The sequence below is a fragment of the Trifolium pratense genome, linkage group LG4 (assembly GCF_020283565.1).
Source record: "Trifolium pratense cultivar HEN17-A07 linkage group LG4, ARS_RC_1.1, whole genome shotgun sequence".
NCBI classification, from domain to species: domain Eukaryota; kingdom Viridiplantae; phylum Streptophyta; class Magnoliopsida; order Fabales; family Fabaceae; genus Trifolium; species Trifolium pratense.
The window spans coordinates 40,433,830-40,452,845 of NC_060062.1; the positions used below are offsets into that span (position 1 = coordinate 40,433,830).

Consider the following 19,016-nt stretch of genomic DNA (forward strand, 5'->3'; position numbering starts at 1 on the left):
ACGAGTTTCACCAATTAATGTTAGATGGCGTGTTTAAAAGAGTGTTCTTCACACTCATTTTTCTCATTTATAACTATCTATATTCACATAAATCAAATCTTTTTTTAAGAAAAAATAGAGAAGTGGAAATTGGGGTGTATTTAGCAATGTATGAGGAGAATTGCATAGAGAAAACGTGTCTGCTAAAGCCCAACGCATTTGTAGGTTTGGGCTATCTATAGACAATCTTATTTGAGACATTGTCTAATATTAAATGTTGATATTATTCTAAGTCAACATTTGATCCTTGATTCAGTTATTCGTGTGGTTTGTTGGTTATTTACAGTATACAATTTATTTATTTTCATTAACGAAGGTAAACACGAAAAATGTTACGGAATAACACAAGTATTATACCCTAAAACATCAAAATGAAGGTGCAACTTCAATGGATTATGGGGATGATCAAGAATAAAATAAGAGAGACTACTGCCATGGCCTAATTTGATAAGAAGGTTGTCGCATTTATTGGCTTCCATGTATGTAAATATAATGAGAGATATGTTATCCGAAAGATGTGAATAACTTTTGCAAGATGGACCAAAGAGAAGTCATAACACAAAATTCATCGCAGACAAAACGAATCACCTGTTTTTTTAGTCAATCTCAACAAGAAAAGAAGAAAGAAGGAGTAAAATAATATTTAACCAAAAACTAAAAAATATTGTAAAAAAAGTTTCAATAAAGACAAGAAAGATGGTAAAAAAACTAAATAATAATCTCAACAAGAAAACTTTTAATAAAGACCAATGAATGTCTTATAAACCCACATATGCTGCAAAACGATTAGTAGAAATACAAGACCCCTTAATATTTAGTTTGAGAGCTGAATCAAGATGAAGGTGCCAAAGCCAAACAATATGAAAGTCAATTTGATTTTATTTTTTACTATAAAAAAAATCACTTTTATTTTATCTACTCTAAGCAGTTATAACTATCTTAAGAAGTTGATTCTATTTATGGCGTTGTTACTTATCTTTCTTTTGAAATAAAACGAACCCAATATACTGTACTAGTAATTTGGTGCAAATTGTTAAAGTAACACTGCACAAAAAAAAAAAAAAAAAAGAAGAAGAAGAAGAAAGAACAGTGGAAAAGGTTTCACCGCTACATGAGATCGGATCCGTGGGCCATGTGAAGGACTAAAATAAAGGAGATTAAGAATAGGCCCCTGCTCCATATTTCCAATCTCAATTGCTAAGTAAATTTTCTCCTTAAAACCCGAGTCTGCACATAAAGCTTTTTTTCTCATTTTGCAACTCAACACAACTTTTTTATTTCTCCTTTGTCTCTATCCACCGCACATGTGTTAAAACATTCAGATGTCTTCGAGAAAAAGAGCTATCAGTGAACCATTTTCTCATTTCCAATAAAATTCTACCTCAATCCATTAATTTGAAACCATTTTGTCATGCCTTTAATATTTGTGTGTTCCATATATACTTCCATTATGTCTTAATTTAATTTGTATGCATTTTTTTGGTCTGGAGATCATGTTGCCACATTCAAAATTATTGCCTTTAATGAAATACAATCAGTCATAATCCAAAACTCAAAATCAGAAGTATCGGTGTCACAAAACTCAAAATCCAAAACAAAAACAATTAACAACTCACCAAGTGTTGGCATGAGAAGAGACAGAACCAAAATTCCAGCAACCTTAAGTGGCACACCAACTTTAAGCATGTCTTTAATTTCAATATGTCCAGTAGCAAATCCAACAACATTTGAAGGTGTTGAAGTTGGAAGCCAAAATGCAAATTCAGTAGTTATACCACCAGGGATCATAAGAAGAAGTGGATGCACATTAATAGTTTTGGCTATGTTATACAAAAGTGGTACTAGAAGTGTGGCTGTGGCATCATTGGAAGTAATGAATTCAGTGATTATGCTACATAGTAAAGTAACAGCAGGAACAATTGCTAAGTATGGAACATCTTTTAAGAATTCTAATGCTTTTGACATTACTTCTGCTAGACCACTAGATTGTACTCCATCAGCTAAGGCAAATCCAGCTCCTAGTAGCAAAATTAGGTTCCATGGTAACTTTTTGCATTCATTCCAACTCATCAGCTTTTCACCATCTTGCTTCATGTTTGGGATTATGAACAATAATACAGCTGCCAAAACCTACATTAATTGCATAACATTTTTATATTGTAGACTACAATTCTTGGTGTAAATGAGTCATTTTAGATTAAAAAGAGATTTTATTTTTTGAAGAGAAAAGAAAATAATAGTTTTTTTTTTAAGGAAAAGTGGTATGATTACTGATAATCTAGAGTTCGATCATAAGGTAAGTAAAATATAGTCAATAATTATTCCCACCAAGAATCGAATTTGGATTCTCCCGAACGATTGATTCGTCCTAAGAGGAGGAGGATTTCTCTTTCCACCCTCCAAATTTATTTTTTCGCGCAGAAAATTTCGTAAAACGTTTTCTAGAAAAAAAAAATTAGTGTAAATTTTACCAAAAGTTACACCAGAAAAAACTTCGGAAAATATTTTCTGAAATTTTCGGCGTATTTTGCGTGAAAAAAGAAAGTTAGGGGTGAAGAAAGAAACCATCTAAAAGGAGCTCATCAAACTTGAGCTAAAATAAATTGACCGCAGGACTTTTTTTAGTGAGTTTGAATTATTGGAGTGTAGGTTTGATTGATGATAAATTTGATAAAATCACGATGTAACACCACAATTAAAATATAAAAAATGTAGATTTGATTTTGAAAAAATTCAAATATGATCAAATATATTTTTATGAAGACTAAAAGGCCCTTAGAATTATCAATTGACTATAAAATTTTAAAAATTAATTGTTATTTTTTATTTTCCAAGACCAAACAAGCATGGGCGGACATGTTCAAGGCTTAGCCACACCAGCCCAGTCCAAATTTCTCTAAAAATAAAAAATAAAATTTTTATAAATAATTTGAAGTCATTTTGTATATATATTCGTACAAATATTAATGTAAATATTAGTTTAGAGTTTATTATTGATAACTGTAAATTTCTTGTATACATATTAGTTTAAGTATTTGTGCAAATATTAGTTCATAGTCTATTATTGATGATTATATTTCAAGTCTTTCGTTATACATGGAGTATTATTTTAAGTTATATAATTTAATTTTATAATAATCAACTTGACTTTATTTGTCAAAAAACAGTGGACAACTAATTGAATTCATAGTATTGGATAAAATTAGCAATTGAACTAGCATATAAATATGATATGACATAGAAAAAATGTTTAATTAATATTTAATTTTTTCAAGTAAGATAATACGGGTAAAATTGGAATAAAAATTAATAAGTTATAAACTAATTGAATTAAACAAGTGATATGCATGATTTAACATATATTCAATAAATTATAGTCCTTTCTTTTTTTCCGAATAGAAATTTGGTGGTGTTTTAGATATAGTTTGTTGGTTTCTTTTTTTGAATAAATATTTTCTGGTTTGTTGTTCTTTTTTTTTTTTTTATATATATATACATGTTGTATTAGTGGTAATTTCATATATTGTTTGTTGTTTAATTGAATTATCAGAATAAAAAAAATCATTAGTGCCTAATTTTTTTTAGCCACACTAGAATGTTATGGCTAGGTCCGCCCCTGCAAACAAGTGTCGGATTTTTTTTGTTATCATATTATAAGTACGAAATTTTCACTATTATTTAGTGGTGATTAATTTTTGCCGTGAATTTCTTGGGCACACAATGTACGAGTTGCCAGAGTTGGGTGTAAAGATACTACTTACACTGATACTACCATCACCAACAAGGCCATGGAACAAAACTCCCCAACCTGGTAAGTCATCTGAGATACTTCTTGTCATCCATAGTATTATCAACAACTGTATATATTTTTAATATTTTTTTTTTTGAAGAGGCTAAAATGAGATATATATATTAACTAAAAATAGTCACCTCAGCACAAGGTGTGCCTAGATGAGCTACCAGAGTTTACAAAGAGACAGGAAGAGAAAAATAAAGATCAAAATCATACAAGGCCCAAACATAACAAAGGACTCGACCACCAGCTATGGTAATTTAAAGCCAAAGTAACATTCTTTGACTTCAACCACCTAAACGAAAATAACTTGATCTTGTCCACTAACTGAAGAGAAGTGCTAGTTGAGCCTCTGAACAATCTATGATTTCTTTCCGTCCATATGACCCAAACACTAACAAGCCAAATAAGCTGCAAAAAAGACCGGCGTGCCCGAGAACCACCCAATGATGATGTGAAATGAACAAAGTGTTCCCGGATAGTACTGGATTCCGTCAAAGGAATGTCAATCCACGTGCAAACCAAAGCCCAAAGAGAACCAAAGAAACTACAAGAGATGAATAAATGATGAGCCGACTCTGTTGGAACAAAATTGATTTAAAAATGTTTGCCCCTAAATCTATAAAGGTTTTGATGATAACAAAGTATTAATAAACAATTGGAAGGACTAAAAATTTATTTTAAGTGCGCAGATATAAGCATCAGGTAAGCTCTGAGTGAACTTCAGAGGATGTGAATTCAGAAGTTCAAGCGCTCAGAAGATGTTGGACTTCAGAAGATACAACATTCAGAGGATGAAGTCTTCAGAACTTCTTGACTGATTACAAGCTTCATCAACCTCTGAAGATCTTTTGGATATCTGTAAAAGATTCCCTTTGCAAGTCAACTCTTCTACCAATGAAGAAAAGGACCTTTCAAGCCTGATAAGTCCAGCTACTCTTGTTTTGTCTGTCCTCTTTTGAGAACGTGGGTCTTCAGTTTTGTTAGCTGAATAAGGAAAGTCCACTCTGCAGTAGTCAAAGTAACTGAAACTCTTTCTTAGTTTTGGATACAACCAAACTGCATCAAGACAGACTGCTTGAAGACAAAAGTTTATCAACCCCAACGGCTCTTTTGCAACGACTCTTTTCTGGTGGTATAAATACTAGAAGAATCAGCTGCATTAAAAAAGAATTATTAAGAATTATCAAGAATTGAATGAGCGCTGAACAAACTCTGAACTCTGAAATATACAAGCTCTGAACCTCTGTTAAGTGTTTTTGCACTTTAGTCTAATACTCTGTACTCTTTGTATTGGCTCTCTTTAGGTTCTGTTAAGAGCATTTGTATATTGTTATATACTTTACTATTACTTGAGAAACTTAAGCTTGTGTGCTTAAGTGTGAAGTCTTAAGCTTGTGTGCTTGAGCATTGTTGAGAAGTCTCTTGCTTGTGTGCTTGAGCAGGTGTAATCTTGTGTGATTATAGTGAACTCCCTTGGAAGTGCAAGGGGACTGGACTACTCTCGTTTTGTGAGAGGAACCAGTATAAATTGCTTGTGTGATTTCTCTCTCTCTCTTGTTATTATTTGTGTTATTTATCCGCTGCTAACGTAGTTGAGTTAAGAACTTGAAAAAGTTTTAACTTAGCTAAAACACAATTCAACCCCCCCTTCTTGTGTTTTCACACCTTCAATTGGCATCAGAGCGCCTGGTCTGTTACTTTCACTTAACCGTGAGACAGTAAAGATCTTGTGAGAACACTATGTCTGGAGGAGATGATAGTAGTACTAGAACAACCGGTGAAGCCGGTGAGGCCAGTGGTGCTGGTGGTGGTCCTAGAAATGCTTTTGGTTTTGACTACTTAAGTAATGAATCACATGAACATAGTGGCAACAGAAAAGCCCCTATATTCAATGGTGATGCTTCATTATTTGAGTGGTGGAAAGAGAGATTGTATAGCAATATTACTGCTATTGATCATGAGTTGTGGGATTTGGTTGAGTTGGGAGTAACTTTTCAAAACTTAAATGAACATTGAAGATTGTCCATTGAGCATAGAAAGTTACTCACACCAGCTAACTTAAAAATCTACACTAAGCATCATAGAGTAAAGGACATTGTTGTTGGTGCTATTAGACATGAGGATTATGTCAGAATAGAGAACAAGTCTACTGCTAAATCTATCTTTGATTCTATGTGTGCTACCTATGATGGTAATGAAAAGGTTCAAGAGGCTAAAGCTAGTCTTCTGATAAGGCAATATTCACTATTCACTATGCAACAAGATGAAAACATTGAGACTATGTTTACAAGGTTTCAGATCCTTGTATCTGGTCTTAAAGCTCTTAAGAGAAGTTATTCCACCTATGACCATGTTCAGAAGATTCTGAGAAGTCTTCCTATTGCTTGGAGACCCAAGGTCACTGCAATAGAGGAAGCTCAAAATCTCAAGACTCTGAGTCTTGAAGCTCTGATAAGCAATCTCAGAAGCCATGAGATGGTTCTGGATGCTGACTCAGAAACTAAGAAGAAGTCCAAGTCAGTGGCTTTACAGTCAACTAGGACTACTTCTAAGGCTCTTAAGACTCAGCTTCTTGATATTGAAGAAGAATCTTCTGCTGATGGTCAAGAGGATGAGATGAATGAGGATGAGTTTGCTTTATTCACCAAGTTTCAGCAATGGAACAGATTTAACAAAAGAAATTTCAGAGGTAACAGCTCTAGAAATTTTGTCAGCAAAAAGGATGATCAGAAGAACTGCTTCAACTGTAAGAAGCCAGGACACTTTATTGCTGATTGTCCAGAAATGTCTGCTAAAGACAAAAGCAAAAGATACAGCTCAAAGAAGCAACAATTCAAGAGCAAATTGAAAAAGAGTCTGATGGCTACTTTTGAAGAGCTATCATCTGAGGAAGAAGTTGAGGAAGAAGAAGAGGCAAATCTAGCCCTGATGGCCTCAGCTGACTCAGATGCAGACTCAGACGATGAATCAGAATCAGAATCAGATTCTGAAGTAACTGATGAGGTATTTTCTGACTGCTCTAAATCTCAACTTATAACTGCACTTAACAAGGTCATTGAGAAACATCTCAGAGTATTAAGTAAACAAAAAGTTTTACAAGAAAAGCTTAACACTCTGACTGAACAAGCAGAACACTTTCAAGGTCTGTATCAAGAAACTCTGAATAGAGTAAATGACTTTGAAAAGGGTTGTGCTGTTTGTCACAAACCTATTGATGAGCAGGAAATAGCTCTTCAACAGTTTGTGCATCTCAACCTTGGTAAGAGCAAAGCTGCTAATCTTGTTTATAATGTCATGAGACATAGAGGAGAGGGACTCGGCTATGAATATGGTAGAACATATTCAAAGCTGAAGACCTCTGCCAAAAAGGTTGGAAAATCTTGGGTTTATTATGTTGTTCCGCAAAGTGAAGAGGGAAAGAATCCTGGTAGTGTTGAAAATGACAAAGATGATCTGAGTGATTTAGAAGCTGACAGCTCAGAGGAACCAAGTTCCTCAGGATCTGGAAAGAAAAGTTCAGAAGATAGAAATTGTTCAGAACCTGAGAACATTAGTTCAGAAGTTCTGAAAGCTTCAACATCTGAAACTTCAAATTCTGGATCCAAAGGAACTTCAGTACCTGAAGCTAGTCAATCTAAAGGATCAGAAGTTCTTAAAAGAAAAAATTCTAAATCTCAGATGGAGTACAGGACTCAGATTATTTATGATTCTAGAGTCAGTAGATATAATCAATCAAGACATGGGATTGGTGATAAATACAAACCCTGGAATCATAAACAATCCAAATCCTGGAATAATAACAGATTTCAAAAGAAAAGGTTTCAAAAAGGTTATTATTCCAAACCAAGATCTTTCTCCAACACTAGACAACATAATAAGCATTTGTGGACTAACAAGCGTGGACCCAGAAGATGGGTACCAAAAGCTGAAATTATGTACCATTCAGATTTACCAACTAGGAAAGGATATGTCCTACCTAGTGTGTGGAAACAAGTCTTATGCAAGGGAAGAAGGGCTTATGTCCTAGACCAATGGCTGACAAGTTCTCAAGTTGACAATCAGAACTTGATAAATGAAGAGGAAGAATACTGGGATGACTTTATCATTAACCTTGATGAAGAGTTCTATCGCAATGATTAAAGTTGTTTCTCATACAGCCTGCCACTCAAAGAAGTATCATGAAACACTCATGGTATTTGGATAGTGGATGTTCAAGGCATATGACTGGTGACAAACAACTATTTTCCAAGCTGACTATGAAAGAAGGAGGATCTGTTGGCTTTGGAGGTAATCAAAAAGGAAAGATAATAGGTACAGGTACAGTAGGTAATTCTTCCCTATCTATTAATGATGTTTGGTTAGTTGATGGACTTAAGCATAATCTATTGAGCATAAGTCAATTTTGCGACAATGGTTATGTAGTCATTTTTAATAAGGAATCATGTACTGTAACCAAACAATCTGATAATTCCATTATATTCAAAGGTCTTAGAAAGAACAATGTTTATAAAATTAATCTTTCTGATTTGAATGAACAAAAAGTGATGTGTCTTTTGACTTTGAGTGAAGAAAAATGGATCTGGCATAAGAGGTTAGGCCATGCTAACTGGAGGTTAATCTCTAAGCTTAGTAAGCTTGACCTTGTCAGAGGATTACCTAAAATCAAATACCACTCAAACACACTTTGTGGTTCATGTCAAAAAGGAAAGATTACAAAATCATCTTTTAAACCTAAAAACATTGTCTCTACCTCAAGACCATTGGAACTTCTTCACATTGATCTTTTTGGGCCAGTTCACACTGCCTCTATCAATGGAAAGAAGTATGGGTTAGTAATTGTTGATGATTACAGTAGATGGACTTGGGTAAAATTCTTAAGAACAAAAGATGAAGCCTATGATGAGTTTAGCATCTTCTGCAAACAAATTCAAAATGAAAAAGGCTACACCATTTTAAAAGTTAGAAGTGATCATGGTGGAGAATTTGAAAATGAACCTTTTGAAAACTTTTGTGAAAAATATGGCATTTTGCATGAATTCTCTTCTCCTAGAACACCTCAACAAAATGGGGTTGTAGAAAGGAAGAATAGAACTCTGCAAGAAATGGCCAGAACCATGATGCATGAAACAAATGTAGCAAAGTTTTTATGGGCAGAAGCTGTAAACACAGCATGTTATGTTCAAAATAGAATCTATATCAGATCTAAGTTGAACAAAACTGCTTATGAATTGTTCAAAGGAAGAAAACCTGATATTTCTTATTTTCATCAGTTTGGATGTACGTGTTACATCTTAAATAACAAAGTCCATCTAAAGAAATTTGATGCTAGAGGTTATAAGGGTATTTTTATAGGATACTCTGAACACTCAAAAGCATACAGACTGTATATTTCTGAAACACACACTGTGGAAGAAAGTATGCATGTCAAATTTGATGACAAAGAGCCTGACCAAGTGTCAGAGCTTGTGGAAGGTTTATCTAGATTTCAGGTATCAGAGGATCAATATTCAGATATTCCAAACTACTCAGAACATCCATTTTCTGAAGAACCTCTGAATACAACAGTTCCTACAGACTCTGAACAACAAAGAACTGAAGCAACTGCTGAACCTGATGAGTCTGAAGATGATGAGCCCCCAAGAAATACCTTCAAATACAAATCATCACATCCAGAGGAACTGATATTAGGCAACAATGATAGTCCAAGGAAGACAAGATCTCAACTGAGAAATGAGGAATCTTTAGTTGGTCTTATCTCAATGATGGAACCTTCAAAGATTGATGAAGCTCTGAAAGATGATGCTTGGATTGTAGCAATGCAAGAAGAGCTGAATCAATTTCAAAGGAATGATGTGTGGACTCTAGTGCCTAAGCCTTCACACAAGAACATTATTGGAACAAAATGGGTATTCAGAAACAAGCTGAATGAACAAGGTGAAGTGGTAAGAAACAAGGCTAGATTGGTTGCACAAGGTTATAGTCAACAAGAGGGGATTGACTATACTGAAACCTTTGCACCAGTTGCTAGACTTGAAGCTATCAGGTTACTTCTATCTTATGCTGTTAATCATGGAATAACCTTGTATCAGATGGATGTTAAGAGTGCCTTCTTAAATGGTTTTATTTCTGAAGAAGTGTATGTTAAGCAACCTCCTGGTTTTGAAGATGTCTCAAACCCAGAACATGTTTTTAAATTGAAGAAATCACTGTATGGTCTGAAACAAGCTCCAAGAGCTTGGTATGATAGACTCAGTAATTTCCTTCTTGAAAAGGGTTTTGAAAAAGGAAAGGTTGACTGCACACTCTTTAGAAAAACAACCAAAGAAGACATTTTAATCATTCAAATTTATGTTGATGATATTATCTTTGGTTCAACTAATGCTGCTTTGTGCAAGAATTTTTCTAAGATAATGCAGGATGAATTTGAAATGAGCATGATGGGAGAATTGAAATTCTTTCTTGGAATTCAAATCAATCAGAAGAAGGAAGGAACTTATGTTCATCAATCAAAGTACACCAAGGAACTTCTGAAGAAATTCAATCTAGATGACTGCAAGATAATGAACACTCCTATGCATTCAACTACCAACATGAGCAAGTCAGATGATGAAGGAAAAGTAGATCAAAAGGTCTACAGAGGTATGATTGGTTCCTTACTCTATCTGACAGCCTCTAGACCAGATATTTTATTCAGTGTATGCTTATGTGCAAGATTCCAGTCAGATCCTAGAGAATCTCATCTTACAGCTGTAAAGAGAATCTTCAGGTATCTGAAAGGAACAACTAATCTTGGACTTCTCTATAAGAAATCCAATGATTATGTGCTAAATGGATTTGTGATGCTGACTATGCTGGAGATAAAATTGAAAGAAAATCCACAAGTGGCAATTGTCAATTTGTTGGTGAAAACCTTATCTCCTGGGCTAGTAAGAGACAAACTACTATAGCTTTGTCTACAGCAGAAGCAGAATACATTTCAGCAGCTAAGTGTTGTACACAACTACTCTGGTTAAAATATCAGTTAGAAGATTATCAGGTAAGCAGTAACAATATTCCTTTATATTGTGATAATACTGCAGCCATTCATTTATCTAAAAATCCTATTCTACACTCTAGAGCCAAACATATTGAAATTAAACACCATTTTATCAGAGATTATGTTCAGAGAGGCATTATAGATATTAAGTTTGTTGATACTGAAAATCAATGGGCTGACATATTTACTAAAGCCTTACCTGTTGAAAGATTTGATTTTATAAAGAAACATCTGAACATGTTTTCAATCTCTGAATGAAAATTTTTTTTGGGCTTTTAAAGTGTAAGAAGTTAAGTATATCAGAACTTATGATTCAGATCATCTGAAACACAAGCTCTGAAGTACCTAACTCTGATAGAGAATTTTAAATAACTCAGAGGCTCTGAACTATTTAAGTGGGAAACGTTTAGTATTCACTGCTGAACAGTTGTCCATTAAAATAGCAGTTACCGAGTAAATTTCTGCACGTGGTCTACGTGTGTCAGGTAGTGGGTGGTTAATGATGACTTTTGGTATTCAACTTTCTGTCAATTAGCGTAACTTCCCAAATTTGCTATTTTCGTGTTAACTGTGTGCATTTAAATAAAACTTACACAATACACTTGCACACTTCTCACTTTCACAACCTACACTTTCATATTCTCTCTAAACCTCCAACAAACTTTCTTTCTCTCTCGTTAGTTTCCAACCCTACCCTATCTTCAAAAATGGCTGGACCTTCGTCGTCAACAAAGATTCCACCTTTTATGTTCAAAAATCTTCAAATCGTTGGGAACGAGATGGAGTTTCCAGAATCTGAGCTCATATTTCTTTCTAAAAAGATGATCGACTTCGACAGTATAAAGGCAAATGGGTTTGATGTGAAACATTACTTCTCCGCTCAAGGTTGGGATAAGTACTTCAGCATGTTAAATGGTCCTATTTACCCAGATCTCTTGAAGAAATTCTGGATGAAAGCTAAGGTCTTTGACAAGCATGAAGCTAAGGAAGAAGAACGTGCTGCTATTGAGAGAAATCCTAGTTTAAAAGGTAAATCTAGGAAAGAAATGGGTTTATTGGAATTCACTGGAAAGCAAATTAGGTCTAACATCTGTGGTATGAACCTAGCTTTCTCACCTATTCATTTTAATGCGTTGCTTGGTCTAGATAACTCTGGGATAGAGTTGGATGTTTTTGAGAAGGACACAAGGTACAGAGATGATCTTCTGGCTCTGATGTGTACAGATTTGAAACTGAAAGGTAAAGTCAAGGGTTTGACTGACGTCTGCAGAGTGCTATTCAAGATTATACTAGCTGCTATCAGTCCAAGAGTTGGTGGTACTGATACAATTTCCTGGACTCATCGTCATCTGATCTACTTTCTTCTGAAAGAAATGAAGGTGAATCTGGGAGAATACTTCTTTGAGAGGATCTGTGAGGCAATCTTCTTAAGCAAATCTCAGAGGAAGACAGCTATAGCCTATCCAAGATTACTCTCAGACCTTCTATATCAAGGTCATGTTGTTGAGAATCTGAAGAAGTTCCATCCAGAACTTGTTGAAAAGAAATTCACTCCTGAGATTCTGAATGCCAGCTTTCTCACCAAGATGCGTCTCATATCATCCAAAGTGGTTCCACCTCCACAAGAGTTTACAGCTAGTCTTGAAGATCGTCTGTATGTGGATGGATATCCAGTAATTTCTGAAATGGATGCTGAGCACATCATCCAAGACTATCTGGAAGTTCTGAGAAAAGAAGGATATACTGTTGATAGGAGTATGGTCCCTCCAGCTCCTGTAAACATGTATAATCCAAAAAGGAAACCTAAGAGGAAAGCTGAACAAGATAAACCAGATCTTCTAGCTCAGAAGAAGGTTAAGGTAGAAGAAGCTGTTGCTGAGCAAAGAACAAAGAGGAAACATGAAGCTTTGACTGGAAAAGCTACTGCAACATCATCAAAGGAGCCTATCATTGTTGATGATGAAGAAGGAAGTGAAGAGAGTGAATCCTCTGAATCCGAAACTGAGTCAGAAGATGAGACTGAATCTGATGAAGAGACTCTGGCTGCACGTTTGAGGAAAAGACCTGCTCCTACTCCTAAAGGTAAAGGTAAGTCTACTAAGTTCATCTTTAATGAAAATGAGATTGGAATAGGTTACACTAAACCTCTCAGAACTGTTTTACCAACCTCGGATATTCCAACCTCTGATAACCCTTTGTCTGAACTCGAGAAACATCTTAGTCCAGACCCTCTGAATAATCAAACCTTCACCCAGAAACCTTCATCACCACCTAAACCTAAATCACCTCAACCTCCACTCCAAAAAGAAACACCTATCATATCACCATCTGAACCTGAATCACTTATTCCTAACCCTGAACAAGCTTCAACCACAAAACAACCATCTCCAATTAAACCTGCTGAACCATCATCCCAACTTAAATCTCCTGAACCATCCCCTGAACACATTTATCCAGAATCAACCTCTGACATCTCATCATCTGAATCAACCCCTGAACCTCAACCTCAACCAAATGCTGAACACGCTTCTCCTGAGCGTATTCATACTTGTGCCCCCAAGCCTTCAGAGGCAGAAGTTGTTGTTATTGACAACCCTGCTACTGTAACACCTAACCTCTCTACCATTCCCTCATCATCTAACCCTTTTTGTAATCTATCCACTCAATTTCATGATGACTTGGTTAGATTATCTCTGTTAAAGGACAGGTTTTTAATTTGTCCTTCTGATGTGGATTTGGAAGTTTCAAGCATTAAGGCAAGGATTTGCAATGCTTTGGATGGTGCTGCTGAGGAAATTAAGGCTGTGGTTGGAAGAAGAGACTTGGATGTGATAAGCTTCATGAGGAAAAGTCTGGCTAGGGCTGAGTTGAAGAGGATTACAACTTTCAATCATGCTGAGTCTGAACGTGCTAAGCTGGAAGCTCTTGCTGCTGCTGAACAACGTCTGAACGCTTTCAAAGTCATCTGGATAGACTCCAAGCTGTTTCAGAGTCTTGAAGCTCAGCGGTCTGAGTCTGAAAGGTTAGAAGAAGCTGCTGCAAGAGTTGCCCAGTTGGCAAATGAGTTGCAACCAGAGGACATTTCAGAGGATGATGTGCTGGCTTCTCAGAATCAAGAGGATGTGCTAATGATTGATTATCCAGAGGAAGGTGAACCCTCTGATAAAGGCAAGGCACCTTTGGTTGAAGAACAAGCGCCTTTGGTTCAAGATCAAGCTCCTGTGGTAGTTAATCAGTTGCAGATCTTTCAAGAAGCTCTGAGGGAGCAGCAAGAAGGTTTGGAAAGGCAAAGGACAGCTCACCTCAACTTGGAATCCAAAGTGGATGGTTTAGTTTCCAATGTGGGATCCTTGAACGACAAATTTGACCAACTCTTAGCCTTCCTTAAGAAACCCTAGGATTCTATGCACTTATTTTAAGCTGTTGTGGTTTGTTATATTTTGTTATATCTCTTGTTTGTTTGCTTGTGATAATTTTCTTTGATAAATAAGAACATAAGAACACCAGATGCTTTTAAACGAAAATTTTTACTAATGCTCTAACAATGTTGAGTACATTGGTAAACAGAAAAAGAAAAAGACAACCTAATCCTAATCAGATGGATAAAACTCTGAAGAAATCTCTGATTTCTCCTCAGCATCATCTGATGATATTTCTATGGGATCTGGGTTTTGCTCTTCTTCTTCTTCTTCCTGTTCTTCTTCTGGAACATAGCCAGCCAAGAACTCAACATAGTCAGCATCATCTTCATTCTCTTCAGCTTCAGAATCTGATGAGATGATTATTATCTCAGCATCTTGTGGTTTCTTGTTTTCTTTCTTTTTCTCCTCTTCTTCGCGTTTTTCGTCTTCTTTTCTTCTCTTAAACTCTGCGATGCGTAAACTAAATCTTTTCATTATTCCTAATCTCCCTTGTTTCACTTGTTTATTCTTGTTTTTCCTTAAAGAAGGCATGTTAACTCGTTCACCTTTTATAAACTGTTAAGCGCGTTGTTTTCTGTCTTTGAAATAAATTCACCTTTGTAACAACCACTCTTCTTCTTTGACTGTCTTGGTTATATAAATTTTTTTTACTTTTTGATAATGACAAAAGGGGGAGTAGTTACGCATTAATTGATAAGTGATAAGTTTCAAAACTGAAACCACGCCCTTTATCTCGCTTTTATCCGTTAAATTAAAAGTTGTTACTTTTAAGTTGTTTTACGTATTTCAATGCGGAGACTAAGTTAGTTGAAACTAAAATAAATTTCATAAGTAAGGATAAGTTAAGAGTGCAATTTTAACTTAGCCTTATGAGACTTAGGGGGAGAGCTTGCAAACCTCTCACTCTGAAGAAAGATATGAAACTTGTTTTATTTCAAATTATCTTAATCTTATACTAAATTAAAATATCATGGATAAAACATAAAGCTCAGACTTTATGGAGTATCAATCTTAGGGGGAGCTTGCAAACCTCATAAACCTAAGAGAAACGTGATAAATTAATTTAACAACAATTGTCAATTAATAGTGATGTTTGTCATCATCAAAAAGGGGGAGATTGTTGGAACAAAATTGATTTAAAAATGTTTGCCCCTAAATCTATAAAGGTTTTGATGATAACAAAGTATTAATAAACAATTGGAAGGACTAAAAATTTATTTTAAGTGCGCAGATATAAGCATCAGGTAAGCTCTGAGTGAACTTCAGAGGATGTGAATTCAGAAGTTCAAGCGCTCAGAAGATGTTGGACTTCAGAAGATACAACATTCAGAGGATGAAGTCTTCAGAACTTCTTGACTGATTACAAGCTTCATCAACCTCTGAAGATCTTTTGGATATCTGTAAAAGATTCCCTTTGCAAGTCAACTCTTCTACCAATGAAGAAAATGACCTTTCAAGCCTGATAAGTCCAGCTACTCTTGTTTTGTCTGTCCTCTTTTGAGAACGTGGGTCTTCAGTTTTGTTAGCTGAATAAGGAAAGTCCACTCTGCAGTAGTCAAAGTAACTGAAACTCTTTCTTAGTTTTGGATACAACCAAACTGCATCAAGACAGACTGCTTGAAGACAAAAGTTTATCAACCCCAACGGCTCTTTTGCAACGACTCTTTTCTGGTGGTATAAATACTAGAAGAATCAGCTGCATTAAAAAAGAATTATTAAGAATTATCAAGAATTGAATGAGCGCTGAACAAACTCTGAACTCTGAAATATACAAGCTCTGAACCTCTGTTAAGTGTTTTTGCACTTTAGTCTAATACTCTGTACTCTTTGTATTGGCTCTCTTTAGGTTCTGTTAAGAGCATTTGTATATTGTTATATACTTTACTATTACTTGAGAAACTTAAGCTTGTGTGCTTAAGTGTGAAGTCTTAAGCTTGTGTGCTTGAGCATTGTTGAGAAGTCTCTTGCTTGTGTGCTTGAGCAGGTGTAATCTTGTGTGATTATAGTGAACTCCCTTGGAAGTGCAAGGGGACTGGACTACTCTCGTTTTGTGAGAGGAACCAGTATAAATTGCTTGTGTGATTTCTCTCTCTCTCTTGTTATTATTTGTGTTATTTATCCGCTGCTAACGTAGTTGAGTTAAGAACTTGAAAAAGTTTTAACTTAGCTAAAACACAATTCAACCCCCCCCCCTTCTTGTGTTTTCACACCTTCAGACTCTGCCTCCCCACAACCCGCTATACACTCCTGTGCTGAAGAAGATATGATGCCTCGAATAACCAGGTTTGTCTTTGTAGGTAACCTGTCACGAAGTAGACGCCACGCAAAGATGGATACCTTCAAAGGGATCTGAGGATGCCAAATAAGATGAGTTGCATCATCCATAGTAACCGAATCGCGAGCAGTCAGAAGCTGGTAAACTCCTCGAACAGTATAACCTGTGTCAGGATCTGGCTGCCACTGCCACCTATCTGAGTGCTGTGCCTGTAAAGAGATGTTAGCAAGTAAAAACTGACACTCCCTCAACATGTTCTCCTCCCACGCCCTCAACTGCCTCCGCCAAACCCAAGCCATCCCCTCCATCCCCCACCCTAACGAGAACATCTCAGCCACCGTACGCAATTTGGTCTCGGATAAAGCAAACAGACGGCCAAATCGCTCACATAAAGGAGTCTCATCCACCCAGGGGTCAGTCCAAAAAAGAGTATCTGAACCATCCCCCACCTTCCTAACCACATTCTCCCTAAACCAACCTCCCCCTGACTCTGCAACACCATCCCGAATGCTCACTATCTCTCTCCACCACAAAGACCCTCGCCGCCCTCCATCTCTCAATCTCCCTCGCTCCACCCCATAAATATTAATCACACAACTTCATTACTTCCTTGCAAAACAATATAAGTTTATCTATGATTAGCTTCAAAAAGCCAAAATTTATAGTTAGACATACCCCAAATACACATAACACCATCTTTTCAGCAAAAGACATGGGACCTGCAAAAAAATGCATAAAGTTACAATGACATCAACTTATTTAGGAGTAAATGTTTGAAATATTTTTAACATTAAAATTCTACCTAAAAAATAAAAGAGTTTAATGTAGATGCATCAACCGTGTAAAGTCCAATAAAAAATTATCAATTTATCATGTCATATTAAGAAATTGGGGTGAAGTGGGATGACGTGGTGAAAAATATGGTTAGTATTAGTTGACAGTGTATAATAATTTTACATCATCCGGAATATTTCTTTTTCTCAAAATAAAAACTATATAAAATAAATAAATTTCATTTTTAGCATGCAGTGTGAACCACTTCCATGTTAGAGCAAAGAAGTTTAAATTTTGGAGACATCCTATTCAGCATATGGGTGGAGTTTAACATAGTAAAATACTAAAAAAAGTGGTGAATCAATTAAGTTACTATATGTAGAAAAATACACTCAGGTCAAAATCATCTATGTACTATGCCACGCACATTATGTGCAAAATAATTTTACAACTTTTAGAACTGGTCTATTTTTTATTCCTGATTCTTCATTGTCTTCTTGTCAATTGTAACATTGTGTTTGTTTCAATAGAAAATTGGGTAATTTAAGAAATCGGAAAATGTACTATTTTTCCTAGTTAGTTAGTTATGGAGAGAAAAACATGGTGGAAAAAAACATAAAGCTTGACTTATATAAAAAGTTTCAATTCCTCAAATTTAGAGAGTAGTTAAATATTCATTTTTTTTTATAATTATTATCATCCAACAAAACAAAATAATTAACAAGTGGCCCATTAGCTCAGTTGGTTAGAGCGTCGTGCTAATAACGCGAAGGTCGCAGGTTCGAGACCTGCATGGGCCAATAATTTTTGTGCCAACATAGTTGGGATATCATAGTTATCATGTGATGTCTACGCCGCTCCAACTATAATAATCATCTAATTTTATTTTTAGTCTTCGTTTTCTTCATCTAAAACATTTTATGTTTCTTTATGATCCCAAAATAATTTGATTTACTGTCTTATTTATAAAATATACTAGTATATTTATTTTTATAGATATAAAAAATGAAATTTTCTCATTAGTCGCTTATGAAAGTTAGGGGACTTAGATGGAAGGTGAGATAAACTCACCTTCCACTGTCCAAAATTTACTCCGAAAACAATCTCTAATAGCTTGTGAGGAAATTATCAAAAATTTCTATAGTCAGTTCCAAATTTCTAATCAGCAGTTGAGATTGTTTTCCTTAGCAAATCTATTTTTGCAGGGTCTTAAAACAGTTTATTTATGCCAAAATAACCAATAGACTCAACAGCTTACCAGGTCCTAAACTTAAACCACCAAATTCCCTTCCTATGATAAAAACTGACGAAAGTTGCATGGCCCTCAAAAAATTTCCAGCAGAGTAATCCAACCAAGATATCTGCTCAATTGCTATACCTTACTGGATAAATAACCTTTTTATTCCCATATGTTTCACCTGTTTTTTGCTAGTTTAAACCAGGACATGTTCCAAAACAATTGTAAAACTGTCCCAAACATCCTTAAACAACATAACCAAATTAAACATCAAATTGGCAAAATCTCAGCATGAGAACATGACAAGAAATTAATTAAAAGGAAATTGATAGCCTGCTGAAATGAAAGAAAAAAATAGTGGGAGAAAGAGAACAAAATATAATAACTCAACTACCATAGAAGGGGGAATATAACATCAATTACACTTCAATGCCAAA

General features: G+C 35.4%; 1 protein-coding gene and 1 non-coding gene across 2 annotated transcripts; one reads left to right on the plus strand and one right to left on the minus strand.

Moving 5' to 3' along the window:
* Positions 1–1,530: 1,530 nt before the first annotated feature.
* On the minus strand, positions 1,531–18,661 carry LOC123922671 (tonoplast dicarboxylate transporter-like). Its single transcript, XM_045975367.1, has 4 exons — positions 18,601–18,661; positions 17,244–17,287; positions 3,801–3,896; positions 1,531–2,169 (listed from the first exon to the last, which is right to left on the minus strand). The coding sequence occupies exons 1-4, from the start codon at positions 18,659–18,661 to the stop codon at positions 1,531–1,533; spliced, it is 840 nt and encodes a 279-aa protein (XP_045831323.1).
* TRNAI-AAU lies at positions 18,069–18,142 on the plus strand. The gene has a single exon. It is a non-coding gene; the product is annotated as a tRNA-Ile (tRNA).
* Positions 18,662–19,016: the final 355 nt, after the last annotated feature.